The sequence below is a fragment of the Paramacrobiotus metropolitanus genome, unplaced genomic scaffold (genome assembly GCF_019649055.1).
Source record: "Paramacrobiotus metropolitanus isolate TYO unplaced genomic scaffold, Prichtersi_v1.0 Parri_scaffold0000021, whole genome shotgun sequence".
Classification (NCBI taxonomy): domain Eukaryota; kingdom Metazoa; phylum Tardigrada; class Eutardigrada; order Parachela; family Macrobiotidae; genus Paramacrobiotus; species Paramacrobiotus metropolitanus.
Genome location: NW_026570241.1, coordinates 113182 through 137586, shown reverse-complemented (window position 1 = coordinate 137586; position 24405 = coordinate 113182). Strand labels below are relative to the sequence as shown.

At 42.7% G+C, this 24405-nt stretch overlaps 5 protein-coding genes across 5 annotated transcripts; 3 read left to right on the top strand and 2 right to left on the bottom strand.

Annotated features, from left to right (window-relative positions):
- Positions 1–263: 263 nt before the first annotated feature.
- LOC129586671 (CD63 antigen-like) lies at positions 264–3901 on the bottom strand. Its single transcript, XM_055479997.1, has 6 exons — positions 3462–3901; positions 2705–2893; positions 2467–2541; positions 1898–1990; positions 1567–1833; positions 264–533 (listed from the first exon to the last, which is right to left on the bottom strand). The coding sequence occupies exons 1-6, from the start codon at positions 3621–3623 to the stop codon at positions 468–470; spliced, it is 852 nt and encodes a 283-aa protein (XP_055335972.1). The 5' UTR covers positions 3624–3901; the 3' UTR covers positions 264–467.
- A 4979-nt stretch (positions 3902–8880) lies between these two features.
- Positions 8881–10682, bottom strand: LOC129586668 (CD151 antigen-like). Its single transcript, XM_055479994.1, has 6 exons — positions 10466–10682; positions 10126–10314; positions 9893–9979; positions 9542–9631; positions 9202–9477; positions 8881–9110 (listed from the first exon to the last, which is right to left on the bottom strand). Exons 1-6 carry the CDS (start codon positions 10547–10549, stop codon positions 8946–8948), a joined length of 891 nt encoding a protein of 296 aa, XP_055335969.1. The 5' UTR covers positions 10550–10682; the 3' UTR covers positions 8881–8945.
- A 5541-nt stretch (positions 10683–16223) lies between these two features.
- On the top strand, positions 16224–17897 carry LOC129586667 (uncharacterized). The gene is made up of 5 exons (XM_055479993.1): positions 16224–16282; positions 16506–17297; positions 17397–17465; positions 17557–17664; positions 17762–17897. The coding sequence occupies exons 2-5, from the start codon at positions 16550–16552 to the stop codon at positions 17869–17871; spliced, it is 1035 nt and encodes a 344-aa protein (XP_055335968.1). The 5' UTR covers positions 16224–16282; positions 16506–16549; the 3' UTR covers positions 17872–17897.
- A 532-nt stretch (positions 17898–18429) lies between these two features.
- LOC129586455 (uncharacterized) lies at positions 18430–19735 on the top strand. Its single transcript, XM_055479716.1, has 5 exons — positions 18430–18543; positions 18624–18758; positions 18866–19114; positions 19206–19651; positions 19699–19735. The coding sequence occupies exons 1-5, from the start codon at positions 18430–18432 to the stop codon at positions 19733–19735; spliced, it is 981 nt and encodes a 326-aa protein (XP_055335691.1).
- On the top strand, positions 19652–22559 carry LOC129586659 (uncharacterized). Its single transcript, XM_055479985.1, has 6 exons — positions 19652–20112; positions 20186–20235; positions 20312–21010; positions 21097–21618; positions 21685–21816; positions 21900–22559. The coding sequence occupies exons 1-6, from the start codon at positions 19767–19769 to the stop codon at positions 22257–22259; spliced, it is 2109 nt and encodes a 702-aa protein (XP_055335960.1). The 5' UTR covers positions 19652–19766; the 3' UTR covers positions 22260–22559.
- Positions 22560–24405: the final 1846 nt, after the last annotated feature.

Sequence of the window (24405 nt, the reverse complement as noted above, 5' to 3'; positions counted from 1 at the left end):
ATAATTTTGTGCGGTGCCAAAACGTAATTTTATCTGATGGGTATATTGATAATGATGGCCGTCGATACGCTACGCTTCCGATATTTTTGTTAGGAAGTAGATAAGTAAGATAGCCAATTATTATTATTTCAAAGGTTGCATAAAACCATCATTATCTCATATTCGAGTATGCTTATGGAAATCTTCACTTATGTATTTTGACACATTAAACAATTTCCTAGGCGAATAAAGAACAAATAATTTGTATATCATACGCACAAGAATTATCATAACTAATTATCTTTTGGCACACTTGACCAGTGTGGCAACGCAGCTGCATTTTAGGATTCCATATCCGATCCAATTTCTCAAATAGGAAGCAAAGAACAAGCAAAAGACCATCGCAACACTATATGCCTACAAGCGTAATGGACTAAAAAAGTAAAAGAATGTATCGCATCCTGATATGTTTGAGACAAACAAATAATTCAAGCGTAAGTGTATCCGTTTCGTATTCGCTTGGCCAAGATACACGATAATGCCATTCCCACAATCTGCAAAACAAAATTTCATTCATTTAGGAGGAATTTGCGGTTAAATAAGGCGTCTGTAATAGGCTCACAGAATGAATTTAAAAATATTATTTATTTCTGTGTAATAACAACTGTCTTTAATAAGTTTATTACGCAAGATTATGTCAGCGAATTCTTTTATTATTTTGATGGTACAAGCAAGCCATAGCGTAATATTCCAGCCAGGCGACGGTAGCAAGTACAGGGCTTGATTATCCTTTGAGAGCCCGTGATGTATTTGTACTAGTATGGAAGGACCGATACAAAATTATATTTTATATATATTCCAAGGCTTGCACGGTTTGTCATGTCTGAAAAGTCAGGGGAGATTCAGGCGTCATGCAAGCCTGAACTGCCTCATACAGCGCAGCTTGGGATCAGCAAAAGTCCCTACTATTTTGGAGCCACCGGGATTAAGTATGACAAATGGGAAGCGGCCGGACGGTTTATCTCTTTTCCCTTGGAAGAATGGCCTTCCTTTGATTTGGGATGTGACAGTATGCGACACATTCGCTATATCGTACATTGCCGGCTCATCAGAAGTTGCGGGATCGGCAGCAGAGGGTGCAGAAGAACGAAAAAAAGAGGAAATTATGCGGAACTGACCGATCGTTATTCTTTCCAACCCGTGTCTTTGGAAACTATGGGAAGTTGCGGCGCCAGTACCCGTCAGTTCATAAATGAAGTTGGTAGACGCATAAAAGAACAAACAGGAGAAGCGCGTGCTACCGAATTTTTGTGGCAGCGTATCAGTGTCGAAATTCAGCGCGGAAATGCCGCTTCTGTTCTGGGAACTGTTTGTTGTTCGAAAGAGCTAGAAGAGTTGTTTTATTTGTTCTAGCTATACGTTACTTGAGTTTAAGTGTAAATGGCATCTGCTTGTACAAGTTCCAAATAAAAAAAAAGATTTTATATATAGATATATAGAAGTATATATAAATATTGTATACTTGTACATATATATTTGTTCTAGTATGGAAACTCTGCTTTTACTGTTTGGCGAATTTTGCTATACCTGAATAAAAGCAATAGCCAGCCCGACGCCGGCTACGGCTCCCATGTGGTCTTCAACTTCCGTTCGAAGTTTATTAGCGCATCCCTTAGTGTAAATCGGACAATTGTTATCCGTGGGCGGTGGCTTACACCCATTATATGCGACGCTGTTCCAGTCCAGATTACAAGTTCCATTCAAATTTATCCTTTCTATGTTGCAACAGGAACTTGGGATTTGATGTCTGCGATTAACCCAGTCCTCATAACTGGTGGCTCCACAGCAATGCAACTAAATAAAAAAAATTACGAATTAAAAGTTATAACAAAGGGGTGTATAGTTGCCATCCAAATACCGTTGACTGGGTGTGGTACCATAAATTTATATCCTGGGGATTGGTATTATTGTTAATGGACTCGGTCATAAATCCCGTAAGGTAACTTTGGATCTGTAGAATAGAAGCATTTGAATGCATAATTTTACAGGCACCGATATTATAGCCGTTAGCCCGGCCCTTTACTGTAATTCCATCTTTAGCAGCTACATAATTTAGAGCGGTATATTGAGTTGAAGGGCACATTACTATGTCCCGAACACAAATAACTTTATTACGCACAAAACCAAAACTGCCATTTGCGGTCTTTATCTTTGTACAGTAGATGCTGCTGTATGTCAAGAGACATACAATAATTTCGGTGTACTGACGAATTGTTAATGGCAACCACGGTTTATCAAAAAACCAATTAGTTTTATGGAAAAATTACATATCGATAAACGATTTTTAGTGAAAAGTTAGTTTGCAGAGTTTGACTTCTGCCTGCCCACACTCAGCAGTATAATGATGACATTTTTGAGTTGGTAGACAACAGGAAAGTTTTAAACATTCTATATTGAAAAACCGAAATATTCTTCTGCTGTACCTACCTCATTGCGCTCCACATAGGCTGCGATGGCTCCAGAAATCTCGAGAATAAACAGGACTCCCAAGAATATTGAGAACTGAAAATATCATGAAGCTTTTATTTATCTGCATTACTCCAATAACTTATGCGGTGTTGGATAAGATACATAGTGCCTTACTATCAGCAAAAACGTTTTAGCGACGGTGGAAACTTTTAATAAATCTTGAGTTTATGGCCGTCTTCAGCTGCTTATTACTTACCGTGACGATAAAACACAGATGGCTTTTCATGGCACCGCAGCATCCCAGGAAAGACACGACACTAATGACGATCCCAACGAATATCATAAAGCCCGGCACCGACGCGTATCCCTGGTCCAGGAAGGTTATGTAGTTCTTGTACGCCACCCGAGCGACGGCCCCCGCTCCAATCAGAGCTAATCCCAGTATCTAAATGTAATAAAAAACAAATTTCAGTAATAGACATGTGCTTACAATCCCGACCCGTTCGAGAATTTGAATTTAAATTTTTAAAATATGGATACTGCAATTCCTTTGTATCAGCACATTTAATAAGTACCGCGTGTGCGGAAAAGAGATTCACTCACTGTAAAGGATGACATTATTCGAAAAGAGTTGGAAGGAGTTGAGTACTAGGCACGATGTTTTAACAAGTGTTATTGTTACGTAGACCAATCACCAAAATATTAAATTTCAATAATAAATTATTGGCTCTGAATGTCATTAAAAGCAACGTTAAAAATATAATATTAAGATCGATCGTCATAATTAAGTTATTCAGCCATCCACAGTTTTGTAAAGAGCAAACAAATTTTGGTGCCTTTCGTCAGATTTTTATGGCGAAGATATATGACACACTCAAATTTTTGTATACGGTATATATAAATATTTGTATACATTTTGAAATTTAAAACGTCGGCAACGTTACGCAAAATAGTGATGTATACACAGAAATAAGTACTCGAACGTACGATATTGATTATAACTTCGCACTTACGAAGAAAAGGATGTTGAAGATGACCAGGAGCCATTTGATAAACTGCGTACTAGTGAATCCCATCTTGTGCGCTATGGGTGCCACGTAGAATTCCAAACGTCCCTGGGGCTGGGGCTTTTTGAAGGGGTTGACCTCGAATTCGTCGGTATCTGGATTGAGCATGTGTGTGGCAGCGGAATGCCCGTGCAGATCGGTGCCACTCCAAAACCACTACCGGAACCCGGATTACCCCGTAAAAACGTCGATAACGCGATAGCGTACAAGACAATGTACCACGACACGCTTGCCGCAATCGGTTGATCCGCGACCCAATAGTTTTATTACCAGTATTACAGCTGTGATTTGTACGATAACGGTAGCGCACACGCGTCGGCTTGCCGGATCAGCAAAAAATGCCCAAGCAAGTCGGCAGCGGTGGCAGATGCGATGTGATTTCTGCTGTATCCTACCTACGAGACGGCATGCCTATAGTCGAGCAAACAGGTTTAGTGCCGCCGTGTTTAACAGTATCAACAGTTGGAGTAAGTGCAGCAGACATAAGCAAATTTGCCCAAGGCGTTGGGCTGGCATTTCAATGTTGAGAGAATGCTCATTTTGCGCTACTTTACAACTGAAATGACCAAAGATACGACGATTCAGACGGAAGAACACTCAAACAGCTGGTCGATACTCAACAGGTGGATCAAGTACACAGAAAAGCAAAAAATATCGTACGATTCTTTGCTGCTGTGTTACTACATACGCTTAAACTTGTAAAGGCATTTTGTATGTTTCATGATAGGTTTACAAAAGATGAACAAAAGATGAATGATTTAATAGCGGTATCCATAACCCCTTTATTGATATGAAGTTGTACTAGTGCTGCTCGGTTCGTCGGTTAATCCGCTGCCGGAAAAATCCCTGACCGGATTTTTAGAAGGTTTATGGAAAAATCAACTGCCTTATACTTTTTATTTTATTCCAGTTAATTATTATTAATAAACTATACAGAACATGTTAAACTGACATGCTTGTACCGATGTCAAAAAAAGTCAGCGATGTTACACACTGCACTGTAGACATTCTAGATGTACGCCACTGTACGGTATTTTTTAATTTTACTGTCGCATCTTTTTTTAATACCGTATTGCGCGCGTCACCATCGGCGCGCAAAAGTATGTACGTCATTCGTACGATAACAACGATTTAAGTACTTGTTGTGCCCCAAAGCGGTCCCTTTCTGACTTTGGTCGTTAGTGCAATAAATTTACGAGAAATGATAGCCATAATCCAACAGTTATTTGCGTATGTAGGTCGAATCATTGAGTACTTTCATAATGTTTGATATTTTAATTTTAAAAAAGGGGCTTACGCATGGCTTTTTTAAATTTTAATAAAATACACTGCTTTAAGAATTTCACCCAGGTTAAGCAAAATACTGATCTGCATGCCGAAGATGACAAAGCTAATTCGTCACTATGTTAATATTGTTATGGAACTTGTTCTAAAATTTTGGCCCATACGAAATGTATGTTGCTTCTGTAAAATATTTTGCCTTTAGAAAGAATGCGCTCAGAATATGAACGATGTTGTACTGTGGACACAAGAAACGGAAACAGGATCTGATCATGATCCATTGCCCGCATCCATTTGTGTCTTATGCGTTGTCTGACCTCGTTACAACCTGATCGGTAGCAAACCAAATGCAACAGTAGTATTAATGCTTCAGTACATAAGACGCTCTAAAAGGTCAGCGCAAATACAAGAGAAATTTAGCTTGAAATTTTTAAGATTGACTTGAAAGACATTACCAATGTTTACCACTGATCAGTTCCGAAAACTACGTAAGCATGAATACCATAGTCAGATATCCTTTTCGTCGTCTCCAGGCGAATGCCTGCGAGTATAACCATCGGAACATTGTGATGGTCCAGCGGGAAAAAGACACATGGTGGCTAGGATACATCCAGGACATTAATGGGGACCAGGTGTTTGTTAATTTTGATTCCGTGACGGAACGGTCTTCCTGGATCCGTTCCAACCATATCTGGAACCGGACGCATCAGCTTCGGGACGCTTATGCTATCGATGACGAAGTACGCGATCATGGCAGCTGTCCTGTCTATGTGGCTGTACGAGACGACGCCAATGGACCGCATATATTTCGTCCGGCTAAAATCCTGTTGCCGACTGCTGAGCTCGGTTTGATTTACATTAGCTTGGATATTCTAAATTCCAACGATCACAGTTCTGGGTGTCGTTTTCCGGCACATCCGTGGCAGTTGGTTGACAAACTTCCTGGTGACAAGGATCGATCATTTTTTCAAAGTGACAGCGGATTAGTATACAAGAAATTCGTGGTGCCCTTACAGCATGCTTGTTTGCCGAAATTTCTTAATCTGAAAGAAGTGCAGGAGTGTTTAATAATTGCTGCAAAGATGCAACATCTTACAGCGGATGCACCTGAAATGCCGTGGCACGGCATGTCAGAGTGCCGGCGCATTATTGATCGGTTTTTTATGCGAGCTGATATAATAAGGTTACCAAGTTAGCCGTCGAATGCGGTAGGAGCACTTATATTCGTCTGTCCCCAGGTTCTTACTGTTGATCCTAACAAGAAAGTGGTTTTGACGGAAGAAACTTTGGCACGAGTATTCGAAAAGTACTCACCACGTGCGATCAGCAGGATACGACGGCCGCCGACATACCAAGCTGTGCCATTAAAGGGCTCCTTGCATGCGTCACAGGTACAAATTTTTAGTTGACTGAACCGTGTAAGTAGAATTTTTCTAGGCAAGTACAGTAGTATTGTTTACCTACCGTGAGCATACGAAGTCATATACGTCAGAGACGTTATTTTTCTACGTTGCCGTTTCCGTTTCCATGCTCATACTACGAGTATGTACTTGTACTGAAATCCATCATGGTCGCTGTTTAACCAGTGCATATAATGCATATTATTATTTGGGTCTGTAGATTCGCGATGTTCTTGTACCGACTTGAACCTGCATGATTTATCCTACAATATTGCGTCTGAGATAGTTTTAAATCTTGATGTTCACTCCCAGACAACAGCTAAACGGTAAGCACTAAAAATTCTAATTACACCAGTTCGTATGAAAAAGATAAACGTTGACTTTCGAAATTAAGACCTTAATAAGTAATATAATTGTGTATTTTCTTTGTAGAGTCTGTATATTATGGCACCTTGTGCTAAAGCGCCCGGCTGTTAGTCATACTGTGATAATCGACGCTCAGCTAGTATACTTTGTTGAATACTGGCACAGAAAGGAATACATGTACAAACTGACATGCTGGTTGAATGAAAGGGTCACTGATCGCACCACTTGCCTTGCATTCGTTAATTGCTCTGGCTTGGAATACCTCAATAATATCGCGGACACAACCATGGATTTATTACAAGCCAGAAACGTCTTCCTGCCTTTGTTAATCGTCAAAGATGCTCATGGGCAGATTGAGAACAATTTTTCTGGTTACGATTGGCAATATCAATCTACACAGCGGCCAATCTCTGCACCGTATAAAGATAACTGGCGCCGTTGCAGTTTATCCACTCTGCGAATGATTTGCAAGAAGATTTTTATAATGAACTACACTATTAAGCGGATTTTAGCCCAAGCAGGAAGATTTTTTCACCGTACGAGACCCTGGGAAATGGGCTGGGGTTTGGAAGTTACCGTCCCGCTGTTGTGGTTTTCTGCCTCAGATAGAAATTCTCGGATATGTCAACGCCTTTTGATTGCAGCGGAAATTGCTAGTCCACCGGTCAGTGCAGTAGTTTACGAGAAAGTCCGCATAATCCATCACCACTGGGTGCAGACGGTAGCATATCCGAATGGCTGGGTTGGTGTTCGAGACCTCCTTAATTTGTAAGTTAACTGTGACAAGTGCTTATGGATCTGCGGACTTTCTGATAGGTACAGTATTTTAAATTGTCACATTTCCGCAGTTACAGTGGTTTTCACACGGATGGCAGTGCACGGACCTGGAATGACGTTGATTTGCGAAATATGGATATTAGCACTTGGACGAAGTTGACCTTTTACGCAATCGATTTTTTCTTCCAATAATAAACCGGGACTTTGGCATCCTATTTTAGGACTTATCCAGGGTTTTGGTGTGCTTTTTTGTTACATAACGACTATTAACGAGTCAGTTGTTTCAGAATTTCGGGGCATGTTGACAAGGTTTTGGTTAGATGAACAGTTTTGTCTATTTTGTTGCAACACGAGTACGTACTGGCTTCATCGGTAATAATTCACATTCTTTAAACTGAGAATGCAATGCTGCGCTGCAATAGCTAATTAATTTTTACTTCTGAATTTGTATGAGTGGCAATATATGCCTGTCAAAGCAAAGTTTTCTCCGTTATGCTCTTGTGTTTGCGTGCTGCAGTATACGAGATACATGTAATATCGTCTACTGTGCGTAGAGTACTAACTAGACTTGTCTATAGTCAAATTGTACGACATTGGTGCAGCAGATCCTTAACGTTGGATTGACGGAGTCAGGTAAACCTGCCTTGAGGCGTTCGCAATCTTTTGGTGCGGCACTTGGCACATTCTTCATTCTGGACGTCTCTGTGATACGAAAATCGTTTTTAAACTCAAAAAAGACAGAAATAGTATCAGTGAACATCTTGAAATACAATTTGCAGTGATCGCATACTCACTTGTCAGTACACAAAAATATAACTTTTATTCGGCTACAGCCACTGCAGAGATCAACACGCTTGCGCATGTTTACTCTACTTGAAATGATAGAATTTTAAACATTAAAAAAACACCCAAAATCGTTAGAATCCTTTGCCATCTTAGGACGTGCACTCATTATCCCCAAAACGGCTGCTGCCTTTCCTTTAACTACCGCTAGGCTCAATCGCTACCTCAAAAAGGCCGTAGAAGGCAGCATATTGCAGAATAGTAGGTGGTATTTATAACATAAGGGATAAAATGGTCTAGAAAATTGGCGCACTTTATTATACCGTACTACGGAGTGTAGTACAATGTACGACAAAAAGAGGTTGAACCGATCAGTCGGTCCGCGGTTCAAAATAACCTCACAACGACACGCCACCACTAAAACTTGACGCTGATCACTATTTCAGACGCTGCGCTCCGTGAATATCAAAGTGTAGCTATACTAGTTGCATATCAAAGGTGTGAAAAAATTTTAAACTTTTGATACTAAACCTGTGGCTGTTTATGGCGAACAGCACAAATTCTAGCCATTTTGCTTTCTCGTAGGCACAGCATAGGATCTGTGCGCATAACCGTTTGGCTTGCAATCAGTGCTTAAGTCTATGGGAAAGCAAAATGGCTAGAATTTGTGCTGTTCGCCATACTTTTACACATTTAATGACAAAGTTCAAAAAAGAACCCACACCAAAACAGTTGGAACAGCAATCTATTGGACACCAAAACAGTTGGAATAGCAATCTATTGGCAGGTCAACAACAGAACTGCCACTCAGTCGGTGTTCCTATCAATACTTATCTGTGCCATGGTTAATTTTGACAGAAAAACTTTTCGAATGCCCTGAAATCGGAACGATGTGGAAAATGTGTGCATTCTTTCCCGCAGTGTCTAACTCCTGATATTCGCTTCGCTCTCGTTTAGCCCAAATGTATGATAACGTCATACATGCAATCTGCAATAAAATAGGATTATTCGATTAATACGAACTTTCGTAAGAAACATACGCGTCTAATATGCGTGTTTATATAATTATAGAAGTATACCTGAATAGAAGCAACAGTTAATCCCACGGCGGCTACCACTCTCATGTGTTCTTCGGCTTCAAATCGAATTCTATTGGCGCATCCCCCCACATAAATTGGGCAATTCTTATCGGCCGGCAGTGGATAACAGCCTACATATTCTGGGCTCTTCCAGTTTAAATTACAAGTGCCATTAATTAAAATAGAAACTGTTTTCCCCAGGTTGCAACAGGAACGTGGGATTTCGTTGTTGAGGTAAATCCAGTCTCTATAACCCCTGGCTCCGCAGCAATGTAACTATAAATAGCAAGCAAATACACAATATAAATCATAAATGGTGGTACGATTGCCATCTGAGTACCGTTTCTTGCGTGTGGGCCCATAAATTGGCAACTTGGGGATCGGTGCTGTTCATGGAATCGGCCACACATGCCGTAAGGTACGTCTGAATCTGCAATGCGACACGCATTAATGCATAACTGCAAGATATGATACGATTTTTTTGGATTTAAATGTTTTTCTACACATAAACTTCTAGAAAATCAAAAAACAGTTCATATATTTTTTTGATGATATGATTTTTAGTATGATTGTATGCTAAGAAAAATCGGCAACTGTGCAACTATCTGTACACACTGCTGTACAAAAAGTACATCTCACTGGTCAGTATTATAGTTTCATTTATTACACTTGTACAGGAAAAAAGCCTTACGTTATTCCGTTGTATATATGCCGCGATGACTCCGGAAATTACCAGCGCGAACAAACACCCCGAGACGATTGAAAACGCCAAATTATACTACAATAAAAGTTTGACATAGTATTCGTCATAGAGAAAAGCAAGGTCTGCTCTAATTTCAGGGCTTTACGGCAAGATTAGTGAGTTAGATGCCCGTTGAAAGGCCGGAACACTACTGGCCAGTGGCCTTTTTTACGCTGACTTACAGTGGTGACACGATACAGATGTCTTTTCCATACACTGCAGCATCCCAGGAATGATACTACACTGACAACGATTCCAACCAATATATTTAAATCCGCCGTCCACCGGTAGCCAAAATTCAGGAAGGAAATGTAATTTTTGTATGCCTCCTGAGTGACTACGCCAGCTCCAATCAGACCCAGTCCCAATATCTACTTTGTAATAACACCAACTGGTTTAAATGATTCATGACGCAAGTCCCTGACTTTCGCAAATACAGATGAAGTGGTTGACGTAATAATATTACACTCATGTAATCATATACATTTTGATTTTTGGACAATTTACTAGCGTGGCGCTTACAAAATGACAAGTGTTGCAGATGACGAGGAGCCATTTGATAAACTGCGTACTGGTAAATCCAGCCTTGTACGCTTCGGGTGCCATCACTGCTATGTATAAGACCAACCGTCTGAAGCCTGATGTATTTTCACGTATGGGAATCCGAATCCGGCGGCGGCGACTGTCGGGAGCAAATGTATGCGAAGAAGATAGTTTATCGTTTCCACTAAAAACCTGGGAGCCAGAATAGCTCGGTAATTAACGTCGATTACGATCTGACGCCGTTCATCACGCGGCTGTTGCGATTGCACGTCATAATGACAGTGCTGCACAGTCAGCTTGCGGATATAGATATAAGGAATATGCCAAGCAAGTCAGCAAACTCGTTACCCGGCAGTCGGAACATATCATGCTTTACGTATACTTTACCGTAATCATGTGAATATCATGCTATTGTCTGCCACAACTTGCAAGTGCCAACAGAGAAAGATGTCTGACTTTTCGTAATGCTGGTTAATACATCACGGTATGTCTATAGACAGCACAGAAAAAAACAGCAGAGTATTGCCTATGCGTGTACTTGAGTGATTTGGTTTCATACGTGTGCAGCTAAATACGTGTATTTGTACGTGGTTTTACTTGTGATTGATTTATTCCTGCAGCAGATTCTTACGAGTGTCTTTAATAAATCGAGAATTTAGCTGCCTCAAAACTTACATTTGACAGCTGCTTTTTAAAACATAACTTTACTGCAGTTTTAAAATTAATAGAAGTTTTCAGAACAAATCAAGCAGTATGCGCAATATGCTCCAGTAGTAGATTATCTACTGGGAAAGAAATAACAATAAGTTCAATAACAACAGCTCGAAATATTTGAGCTTGAGTGTGAACTTCGATGATGAAGGCTAATCTGTCGGTGACGAACAAGGCATCACGGACACTCCACTGCCTTTGCATCGATGATTAAGTACATAGATGAGCTCGTATGTTAAAAAACCTACATAGGCGTTGGAAGATACCCGAATGTCTGAATCTGAGCAATAGCTGTTTTCCAGCGGTTAGTTGTTTTACCAAGGTTTAATGTGGTGCCAAGAAGTCAAGGACAGTAGATCGCAATAAACTCGGTGATTTGCTACAGCAAATACGGAACATGTCCAAGATTCAGAATTTAGCAATTGTAACAATTATTTGTCTTGAATACAGTAGCCACAAAAAAGACTAAAGTAGAATATTACAACTGTTTAATGCCGGCAAATTATCGCTTTAACAGCCTGCCGCCACAACGGCAGAGCCCACAACAGGAGGATCGGATCGGCAATCGCTTGGCAATTAAACAAGACAGCCACCACCCCATCGACATTTTCATAAATATGTTGCACTACCATCTGATACCCAAAATAAGCCACATAAGGCCCCCAGAATATCAGAATACTCATCATCATGATAATTATCAGGAGGCGCGTCTGCTGCTCCATAGCAGACTGGCTTGCGGTCACGTGATTTGTGGATGTCGAACCAACTTGCGATCGTACAATCAACTTCCTTTTCCATAAACGCCGCATCCGTTGTTTCCATAAAATCAACGGGCACGAAACCATTATAACAATAAAGGAGACAATAGCGTACAACTCGCCGATTGTTGCGTTGGAGACATCCGCCGCCGTAAACTGATCGCTAAAGCAGTTGCCGATCTGCGTCGGTCGACGATTAATTAAAACATCGATAACTGTGCCGGGAAGTCCAATTATGTGGGCCAATAACCATACCGCAGAATTCAACAGCCACGCTTTTCGCAGATCGTGAAATCGATGGAAGGATATGGGAAACCACAGCGCCCAGATTCGGTTCAGGGCAATTGTGGCATGCGTAAACATTTGAATGGCTGAAATCACTGCGATGGCATAAACGTACAACATGCAACCAGATACGCTGACGAACAGTCTGGGGTAAAGTTCATTGAGGGTATTCAACGGGCCAATCATTGCGTGGAAGGCTATGTTTGATGATAATAGTCCTATGAAATACGTGTCAAATGGTGTCCATAAATTACGACGAAGAAAAAATACTATTATTAACAATAAGTTGAGTACTAACGGAATAAAAGAAAAAACCGCGAAAGCGACAGATCTGGCCACACTGGGCACAGCTGTTGAATTTTTCATCAATTGCAAAGAAACGTTCTCCGAAGAAATAATGTTGGACGTATTACTATCCATCATTATGAATAACACGGAAAAAAAGGAGAAAATGTGGTGAACCGCCTTTAGATCTGGATGGGTGCATACCTGCAGAATAACCTTGGGCTTTTCTGTCGTCATGCTGTGTCTAAGCGGGTAGAGCTTTATCGTCTCAATATTTACACAGGACTCCATCATCCACAAGAAGATGTTACGGAAGCGTAAACTTTCAAGTACCGATTGTGCACGCCGGCTAAGTTTATGCAGGTGTATCCACGGTACTTCCAGTTATAATGCAGTATGCGGATAGTGGTAATCTCCAAGATTACTAGCTATGACGATATTGATCGGCGCTTTAACGTAAAGACTGTTTTGTTATCCAGTGACCAGTGAAACAGCAGCCAATGTCCCACATTACACGTCGTTACCATTCGAGCAATAATAAACTTGCCCAAATTTCTTGGATGAGTTTTTATATATTTATTTTTTGGGTCTTCCTCTGATTATAGTGATGGCTTCTAAATTACATTGCTATTGGACTGGCTTTTCTATCAGACTATACATTGATTGTTGTATTGTCCAGTGTCCACTGCTGCAACGGGGCATCGCCCCTCGCACTAGACATCGAACTTCCCATTGTTACTTACACGACATTATTGACACGGGTTGTATGCAAGCATTGACAGATTGTTTAAGAAGACCGTTTAGCCAATAGGTTTCCATATGCTGTTTGCCCTTGATGGAAATGATTCCTCGGTATTCCATATCGAACCGGTTCATTTCCTTCAGCAAAGCGGCAGTGAAGTGGCTGACTTGGGTGCGATTTGGCATTCCAGAAGTACACATCCTGGACGCAGTATTTACCGTGTCACCGAATCTATAAAGGGTTCAAAAGTAAAGTGTTCCACGAAACTGATGCATGAAGTATGATCACGAGCACAAAACACTTTGCTTTGCTCTAATTACGATAACACCGCAAAGCGTACAGGCAGTATCTTAAGCGCCGAAACCCGACAATCCCAGCAGCACAGGGACCTGAAAATATTTCAGACTCTATACACTCGTCTGTCCTTGCAAACAATTTATTAATTTGTCAGAGCGAAGTAATCCAAATGGTCGACCTGAATGAATTCCTGATCTAAACTGCAGCCACTGTAAATTCGGTTGAGCACAGAGCGTTGGTGCTGTCTGTAGAATCATTAGTGCAAGATCGGCCGTCACTTGTGTGATGATAAGTGATCATTCTGGCGCCCGGCGCACCACCCCTCGGGTACGCACAGGGCGCTGCTTAATATAGAGGGGCGATACTGCCCTAGCCACTAGACCTCACCTCGCCAGTCGGCCCTTGCCCAAAGTCCGTATAACTTTGCATACAAAATTTTTGCATGCTGTATACCATAGCAACATACTGCGCACGTGCAGCGCATGGATTTTGTCAGTTGTAAGGTTCTCTAAACAGTCAGGGCTCGCTATTTGCCTTGCAAATTCCTAATTGTACATTGTCAATTTTGGGATATTCTGCTAGCCTGATACTGGGAAGTTTTTGTAATTATGTACGTGTAGCGGATTGAGTTTTGAAAAGGATCTAATGTGGGATATTCCGATGGCTGATATTTGTTGACTGGGTAATACACAGGTAAATACGTTTTTGAAGAAGAACGAAAATCTTTTGCAGATATTCGTAAGATCAGACAACAGTGCTGATCTGCAAGCTCTTCTCTATTTGCTTAAGCTTTACATTCTTCCCCCGAGCATTTAAATCTTACCGTGCCCATTATTCTCTTCGGTGTCCCGTATCACGAAACCTATGTTAGCGTAGTAGAATAATGCACTTTGGTGAAAATCGCACACGTTGTTCCACTGCCTACGGTATACGGCGTACTGTTCCAACTTTCGACTGCGTACATCCTACACTTTTTAGTTGCTCTCTTGAATCGCCACTACCAAACCTTCTAACATTGCACTATTATTATTTCCGACGGTTTTCGTTTTTAGGTTAGCCTCAGCGGAATTGTTACTCTGTGACCTGTTTGTCAAGAACTGCCACGTAATCCAGAAAACCCGGACACTGTCCCGCTGTTTAATGCCGAGCAGTTTCCATTCAAGTATCCTGCAATTGCACCGTTCTATGCTCACGTTGACAACGAAAACGAAGGGTTAATATATTTCGGTGAGCCATCACAAATGATGTTTAGAAAAAAATGATACATAGTTTTCTGTTTATATGTACTATAGTTTGAAGAATAATTTTGCGAAGTTTTAGGGTACGGGAATTCTACGGATGTAGTAAGCTTTCTAAGAATCAGATGCTTGCTTGGTTTTAATGTTTTATATCGCGCGTAGTCGTAATCGGAAAATTTTGACTAATCAAATTATGCATTATATTGACCACCATAATATAAAAATTACTTCGCATAAATATTCGTTAATTGGGTTTTCTCCCTTAAAAATTTTTGGTTGTTAAGATTTTGTTTTGAAGACATAAACTCTCTGTTAACTGTGTGTCTCTAGTATTTTATCGATGAATGAGTGCGGTTTGGGTATTGCTTCCGCGATGTAAAATTGCTGTTTCTGCTTTCCCACTGAAAAGCTGTAAATTATCGTTTGATCAAGTCTCTGACAGTCCCACGGGAGAAAATATGTTATCAGAGAATTATTAATTGTAATGCGAATTTTATTTCTCATGGAATTTCATCGATTTGTTTTCCTCAGTTACCTCTCCACCTGCTTCTCTCGGATATCTAACACCATCTCCGGCGCTCAGTCTTTTGCGACATCCATCATTCACGAGGGTAGAGGTAACAGTAAAGCCACCCAATATAATCTAATATAAGGTATACCTGAAAAAAATAAATTCGAATATTTTTAATTTTGAAAACAACCAAACCTTTCATTATTTTCTTTTTAGGAGATAATTATCGTACGTGTTAGTTTAGGCTCTGTGGGCACGTGGATGGTTCGCCGTCCTTGTAGCACGCGGAGCGTTTGGAATTTGTTTTCGGTAAAACGGAATTTAGTGCAGTATTAGCTGTAATTTAAACTGGTGGGCGCGCGGGAGTTCGCTCTTGTGCTGCACGCTGGTATAGGAAATTTTTTTAGTTTTCTTACTTTTCTGTAGGCTCGTCGTGGGCACGCGGCCTGCAAGCAGGCTGTGTAGCACTTGTGACGGCAAGCATTAATTTGCTTTTTTTTGAAAAATATTTTGAAGTTAAATCCATATCAAATACAGCAGGCCCTCGGGCGCGCGGCAGGTGCGCCAGCTGCGCTGCACTTGTGGCACATGAAAAAAATCAATTCACGCTGGTAGAGTAGATGCACCAAATTTCACGATAATATTGCTACTAAAGTGAAATTTTTTGAATGAATAAAACTGATAATAATCAAACAGAATATACCATTTGTCTGCAGCATCTGTACACTCACACAAGGTACCGACGGGCATGCGGCGAGTGCGCTCCCTGCATAGCACATCGGGAAACATTTAAATCGTGCACGTTTCAACAGTATTAAAAATTGAAAAATATTGAAAATTTATAGTTGGTAGATGTTGTCTGTTGCGTGATGTAGCATGATGAATATTAATTCTGTTTTTACAGATTTTGCAGTGCTACCAATTTTAACAGGCGCCTGTTTCGAGTATTGGTCTGTGCTGAAACACCCGGTATATATTAGTAAATTCTACTAAGTAGAATTGGCCAGTTATTTAGTATGCGAAATCCTTTTTAGATAAGCGAATACTGTACATGTTTTCAATCTTTGGTTTGAAAAGTGCCTATCAAGTCGCATCATACAACAAATATATTTTTGACTGATTCTGCATAAATGCCCGGTATAGAAATATTATAAAATAATGTAATTAAGTGATGATTTCTTTCCTTTACCAGGACAATCCGTCACTGTTGAATTACACATTTCAGCTGCAGCTAAAATGTCAAAGCCTCGACTTACCATTTCCGAACTCCATAAACGCAATCGTCTGATGAGAGATCGGCTTAACGCCACTGAGTGCACCGGCGATCCCAAGATCTCTAAGATCGATATGGTCGGTGATTCCAATACTCGCAACGTCATGTGCGGCGATCGTCCAAATGCTGACGGTGGATGGCAGTCAAAGGGCGTTAAGGCACTATCGCTGTTAAATGTCAGCCGGGGGTGGAACTTCTTTGTCACGTCGATTTCCGGCGGCTGGGCAATAGACGTCCGTAATTTTCTCGTGCAATCTGACGTGCACATGTTCGCCACTGAGGATGAAAAGAAGCCGATTTTAGTAGTATCGTGCGGTACGAACGATTTTTGGGATCTAATCCACTGTTCCCAGGCCGTTAAGGGGGAAGTTGAAATGGGAGAGTTTATCAAGGACTGGGAGGACGTTCAGGCGCAGTGGCTCATAGATATGGCCGACTTGGTCGTGCAAGCGCGTACTCGGTACCACGAGATCGTGGTAATGGGAGTGATTAGCGTAGGAAACACTGACGAGATCGAGAGCAACCTGGTCAATCCTAGGATCATGCGCGCCAACGAGGAGCTCCAGAAGCTGTGCAGTGATTGGCAGGTGACATATGTCAACACCGAGTCCCTCAAGGCGCTGCGCAAAGATGGCATTCACCTCACACAGGAGGGTGGTAAAGATTTTGCCAAGTTGATTCGTCGGGCGGTTGAGCGTCTGCAGGACAAATGTGAGTGCTTTAGGGTGGTGTGCGAGGGTTGTCTATACTAACAGGCAGTCTCAGGCAGGTTTAGGGTATACTAAATCTTTCATTCTTTTCTCCTTACAGTGACCGGAAGCAAGCAGAACGAGCTGCGAAAGAAACGAAAGAACGACCGCAACGCAAAAAGCATGAAGGGTACGTAGGCAGCCAGACTGTTAGCAAGTCCATCAGTTGATCCAGGGCGGTAGTGAATGCTGTTATTTAATCTTGTGTCGTGATGTTTTAGCGGGCACCTACGTTGCCCCGAGTGCCCAAAACCCGCCGGGTTCCCGTGTGGGGAAGAAGAACAAGTCGCAGAAGGAACGGAAACGCGCCAAGGCCCGGCTGGCCAAGAGTAAGTATTGTTTTGGATCGTATTACTCATTAATCGTACCGAACTTATCATGAGAATAATTAACGCATAAAATGAGCATTTTCTTGGGAACTTGCAGGTGCAGCCAGTGGTGGTGGAGGTGCTGCGGCAGGAGCGGCCACAGCGGCGTCGGGACCGAACGCTGAGCCCTTGGGAGTGTATTCCGCCCCTGCGCGCGGGTCTCTGTAGTACGCAGCTGTTGCAGATATATGGCTTCTGCTTTTTGACCTTTCGTTTTGCTTTGCTGTTTTCCTTTTTCTTGACGAGCTTGTAGCGCTCTGGGTGTGACGCTGTGTGTCGCTTGTCGTGTGTGTGTGTATGGAGAAGGAGAGAATGAACTGAACAGAAGTGCAGTGTTTTTGTTTGCTTTTGTATTGCTGAAGTTGATAAATAAACTAATGCTGTAGGGTGCTTGGAAATCATACAAGTTAAGGATATTGACTGTTCACTCTATTGCAAAATCACAAAAAATAAATACCATAAAATGGAAAAAATAAACAGTCGCCATAATAATACGCCTACTTTTTTTCCCGCGCATGGTAATAAAGCAAATTATAATCATTGCAATAGCAATGCCAAACTGCCATAAACATGCCATTAAGAATACTAGCCGTCTGTGAGCGCTTATTTAGTGTTTACGCTTACTAATAATGGCTGGCCAGCTTCCGCTTTTTTCGCAGCTATAATTGCCAAAATAATTCACTAACGCACCGCAATATTTGGTTAAATACAGATCCCGCCTGGACCATGCCGCGCCAGGCACCTGAATTTGACTTCGAATGGACGTCAGAAGAGGACCTGCTGCGGTTCCTCGCGCAGCCACACATCAACGCAGAGCTACAGGAATATGGCTTTATCATGGTAAAGCTGATAAATTTTTTGCAGCAATAAATGTTCAGTTCTCAACTAACCTGCAATTAAGAACGATGACTGTTATACAGCTGCGCGTCATCCTGCCTGAAGGCGGAGTTGTAGAAGAGATTCTTAGAAATCCGGCGGTATTTCGAACCATGTTCCGGGAGAAAAACAGCATCATTGCCTACCAGCATGTCGTCACATCCAATGGCTGCATTGAAGTAACAGAGCCGCGAAACCTGAAGCAGGATTGCGCATACGATACCTACACCGCCTTCTCGAAATGTGAGACCTTTGAGGAGTGGTGTGCGACCGCAAAGCACACCAGGAAACGATCGATCGGGAAACCAAAGCCGTTCAGTATATGTGGGATGTGAGAGCTTCTGCGGCGGTGGATCTGCCTCATGAAGAGGATCGGCCGTTTATCCTTACCGAAGAAGGGCGGAGGCTGTTTCCCCTCCCGATCGCAGCAGAAAAGTTCTTTGCGCAGCATTTCCACAAAGCAGATGCAGGGGAATCGCATCGACGCGCCTTCTACTGTATCAGCACGAAGAACATCATGGATCACTACAAAAAGGTATTCGTTCGACACGGGCAGCGTTTTTTGTTTCATGTTGTGAATAAACTGGCGAATTATCATGACTACAGTCCCTTTCTCTAAAACCTAGGGATACAATATGGCTGATTTCTCGTGCGTCCTTCGGAAATACTCGGAGGATATGCTTACCGGGCCAATGGGTGGGATCAGTACGTATTTTACGTACATTTCTGCAAGAGGATCAGTATCAGCCCTTCATATCGAAGATGCTGACATGGTGTCCATTAACTATTGCGTTTTCTGTGCCGATCCGAACTTGCTGAAGCTTTGGTTCGGCTGGCCGCCGCACGCTCTTCCGCTTTTACGGCAGCTTGGTCTGGAGGAACATCTGAAGCAATACCCCGACAGTAACGCGACGCCGGAGGAATTTGTGAACGCGCGTGACAAACAGCAGTTCATGGATCCAGCTGCTGTGGAGAAGGCAATCGGTGTGCCGGCGACCTATGCGTTCCAAAGAGAAGGATACATGATTGTGACTGCGCCACGGGCGCCCCATGAAGTGATTAATCTGGGAGAGTCCGTTCATATTGCCACGAACATTGGCACAGAGAAATGGGCGAAAGACATTTTGCCAACGGCCGAAGTATCACCCGAAGATAAGGGAGGCATTACGCAAGCACTGAAAGACGAAATGATGCTGTATGTCAAGGGCAAGCAGACGAAGCCCGTAGCGGACATCAACGGCATTCCGCTTGCAACGGACGCCGACTGCCGGGATCTGACCGCTAATTTGCGGCGCCGAGTCGTTAATAACCTCGTTGAGATTGATCTTTCATCAGTAGTGCATGGTTGCCACAACCTGACACGGACTGTGGATCCTTTTTATTGCAAGAACAAGCAGGTGGAGCTGGAGAATCGCGGCTATGTGGAATTGGATTGGACGATTTGGTTGCACTGTGATTTACCTAACGCGGAAACCTGGGAGGAAGTTCAGTATGCCATCACCCATAATGGGCTTAAACTGTCGATTATTAGTGGTAAGGAAAAAAAGAAGCTAGCAGTAGAAAGGAATTCAGCATGGCTGGTGTTTCAATAACTGGTTTTTAACAGGTTCGCAGCGCGTTGCGATGGCACGAAATCTGGGAAAACATAGTCTGCCGGTAAGTAGATAAAAATGGAAATGAAATAGGCCTACATCCTATCAATACCAACGTTTTCTCGTATGTTACACCATAGGCCCGCGTGTTTCTCAACTGCTCTCGCATGGAATTGATCGAGCTGATGGGTCAAGTTGTAATGACCGAGCAGCAGGAACCACTAGCCCGCCGAGTAACTTGGCTCTGGCGGATTATGCGCCCACTAATCAACGAAATTGTCGCCCACAAAGTCGCTGGGCTTGACATCGTGCCAACACCGGATGGTTATCCCAAGCGTGACGCCGGATACGATGAAGAATACCCTGCCCTGATGAAGGACGGTATAATCTATACGTTCCAAGCATACAACGACCGAAAATCCTTCCATTTCCACCTGGCGCGAATCCTCCCGAAATACTTTAGCAGGGAGCTGGTGGCCAAAAGTTACCAAGGCAAAGATCGCAAAAAATCTACACTTGTTAACGGCATAAATGCCATGGCAAAGTTCCTCTGCTTCCCACCGGCAATGGAGCGCGAGTTTTATCAGTTGTGCGACATGATTGATTCCGGAGAAGTTGACATTACAACCTTGCCTTACAAGACAAAGCAAGCAGATTCGCTGAGCAAGGTGTTTGAAATGAATTTTGGCATTCCGACAATGGAGAAGTGGTTGGAAGTTGATTGGCATCTGCTGGAGAGGGGCGTAACTAAATGGCACATGTTCTTTATTCGTCTCGCGGTTTCCATGGATAGGTCAAAAGATGGTGGAGTAGCTGCGGCCAGTCACCTCACACCAAAGGTTAGTCAGGCAGGCAATTGCACAGATGCATCACAGTTACTTGCAAAACTCACAGAGTGCAACTTACACCGTTCTGCTCTTTTTAGCACCACATCGTCAATTACTTACTTGTTCATCTTGGTATTCCCGTCGGTGTTATTCCGTTGGGAGGCGAGACGACCCTGGAAGACAAGCAAGCGCGCGCGCGAATTGAAGCTTGTTATGCTTCTGCGGAACACCGAGAGGCATGCAGATTGTTCCTTGAGCTTTATCCCCAATTTGCCAATGAGCACTATACACGGTCAAAAGATCCTACTGCCCGTGTGGAAATCCCCCCGAATTATGCCACCGATTTGGACATCCCGAAGAAGCGGAAGCGTGGTGGTGGCGGTGGTGGTGCTCGAGGAAAAAAGAACGGTGCTAAGGGCAGTGGCAAAAAGAGCGGCGTGGGGAAGAAGAAGACGAAGAAAGCCACGGCTGCATCCGGCAGTGACGGCGGCGAGGACGCTGACGACGTCGAAGACGATGGTAATGACCAAGTCGCGGCTGACAGTGAAGGTGGCAGTGATGAAGATGAAAGTATGAACGTGGACGAGCATGAAGATGAGGATGGCATCCAGTATTTGGGAGTAAGAACACATTAAATTGCGTTGTGTTTCTGCGAATTTGAATAATCGTTTCTTCTATACCTATAGCGATTCGAAAAATTTGAACCGTTGGCTGAAACTACCCGCAGCAAGAAAAAACAGCAAGCGCGCAAGTCAACACCTTTGTGCGCGCTACGTGATGCGGCCGTGCAGTTGACGGACGCGTATGTTGATGCGCTGGTACGTATCGGATACACGCTGAAGGTGTTTCCAATCTTTTGTTCACAGCGACAAAACACTAAACCAATGTTTTTTGGTTGTAGTGGAAAGGATTCGATAGATGCGTTCAGGGACAGTTTTATGTCGCCGAGTCCAGCCTTGATCACGAGCTGACGTTGCTGCGCATTATGACCAAGCTTCCTACGACCACCGAGCGTCCTTTCGGCGTCAGGGCTGTGAAGTATGGCGCGTTCCAAGTGGATAAAGCGGAATACAAAGAAACGGAAAAGTTTGCCGAATTCGACTTTAAGATCCTCCATCCATTGCCCAGTCATCTGCACCAATCTGCCGGAAAACGCAGAATTGTCCTGCAGATTAAGCCTGACAAATGTGTGAGACAGGGACTGGAGGAATTCGTCAAGAAAGCATTTACTGCCGCGGCCTGCGAGAAATTCATGGAGTAGAAGGAGAAGATACTTGCGGTTCGTAGTGGCTACGTGTGTTATTGCGTTTGGAAGAACTTGCTCGCTGACCATGATGGATTTTGTTTGCATTTCTGTTTTTGCTGCTATGTTAGATCTCTGATTAACTGCTGCTGATATACTACTGTATGAAGGAAATAGCGATCTTTTGTAGGTTCATAAGCGTCCAGCTCGTTGTTATGATCATTCCACTTAGTACTGTTGGGGATTTGTTACTTTATTTTTGCTCAATCTACCGGAACCAAAATGAGTGTCACGTTACATGCTGCAATGTTTTTTAAAGTGCTCAAAATATTTAAATTTGCATACTGGGTTTTTTGTTGATGTTATAGTTAACTTGTTTTTGGTGATCAATAATCGGATTACGCAGAATTGGCAAATCATTTACGCGGTAGACAGTTTTATGAGTTTACGTTCGTTCACTCACCGAAAAGCAATCAAACTGACAGTCAGTTATCAAGATTACTTCCACAGATATTACGGCGCGCTACAGGAAAAAATATTAGGAACAATTTTAAAACAAAGACGGCATGGATGCGGTCAAAATAAACCAGCGATTTCACAACCTCGGTCATTAGAAGCGTAATAAAACAACATCCATTGCATAATATTATGCAAAGAAAAATCGCTTTCACGTAGCGGATGGTGGCAGGCAGCGAACCATATCCTTTGGCTTGCGACTCCACACTGGCATTCGGCAGTCTGTTAGCTTGAGCAGGACGAACAGGCAGTTCCGCGACCAGTGCAGATGCTCCAAGATGGGGACTTTTGCAGCCTCCCAATTACCATGCGTAAATCCGCAATAAAAACATTTAGCAACCGTGCCGTGTCCGGAATAAAAAAACCCGGCTTCTGCCATTACACGAGGTGGTTTTTCACTACCACCATGGGCCATCCCCGAAAACTTTTCAGTCGGCTGAAAACGTTTTGAAAAGAAGGAAAAACAGGCGGTCTGGGTGTGATAGGTAAAGATAATTGCCGATCAGGGTACAGTTTACGCAGCTCTGCGCAGTCGGGGTATTTGTCAACGTGGTAATTGCCCGGACTTTCCTGCTCACTTAATCCCACATCCACTCGTCGGCAATATACACACATATGCGCGTCAAGCAGGTTAATTGGCACGAAACCATGAGTGTCTCGCTGGTTAACGGGATGATCGACGACATTGTGCCAAACAATCTGTAAGTATGGGCCATCCTTTTGCTGAATCAATGGAAAAAAGTCACTCGACATCGACATTTCAAGTAAATGTACGCTGCAGCTAACTTCTAACTTTTCTCAGCCCGTTTATAGCTATTGTGCTAGCGTGTTACGCGCGCCTTATATATCTACATCTGCAAAAAAGAGATGATGTTGATATTCAGCTGTGGCTGCTGTTACCGAATGATTACATTCGGGAAGGATGGAGCCGCCCATGGTGCAACTGCTCGACTCCCTGCTTGCCGGAGTTACCGCGGAGTAATATGCACATGGTGGCGATGGGCGACAGCAAGCTGTGCAGCCGTTCCGGACAGAGAAGTCCAGAATGCTTGGACAGCAGTCGTGTTCGTGATAACATGCTAAGGTCATATTGTCGGCTATTAAGCTAAAGCACCAGGAAGTGTACAGGAAAGGTCGATTTCATCAACCCAAACACTCGGTAATACTTAATCACTTTAGCATTTTTTATTGCGCTTCACTACTGACATACATTAAATTTATATACATGATCAAATACAAGAAAAAGGAAAAAATAGCATAATTTGCAAGACATTTAGGTGCACCGCTAAAACAACAATACTACCAGTGACTGACCTGATTTTGATACCTTTACACACACTGATACGTTGTTAACTTGCACCCACCAAAACAAACATTATGGATGCGCTGCGGTAGTTATTGCTACTTCCTTTCACGGATCGGTGACATTTGTTGACCGTGGTGTACCGGGGGTGGTTGTTCCTGGAGGTGTCGATGGTGATGTTGTAGGCGATAGGGGAGTTCTTAATTGAAGAATTAGCGTATTTCGGCATACGGCGGTCCGTTAATTTCAAGAGCACGTACAGACAACTGGGGGCCCAACGAAGATGCTCTAACAGTGGTACATCAGAATCAATCCATCCACTGATCTTAATTCCGCAATAAAAAC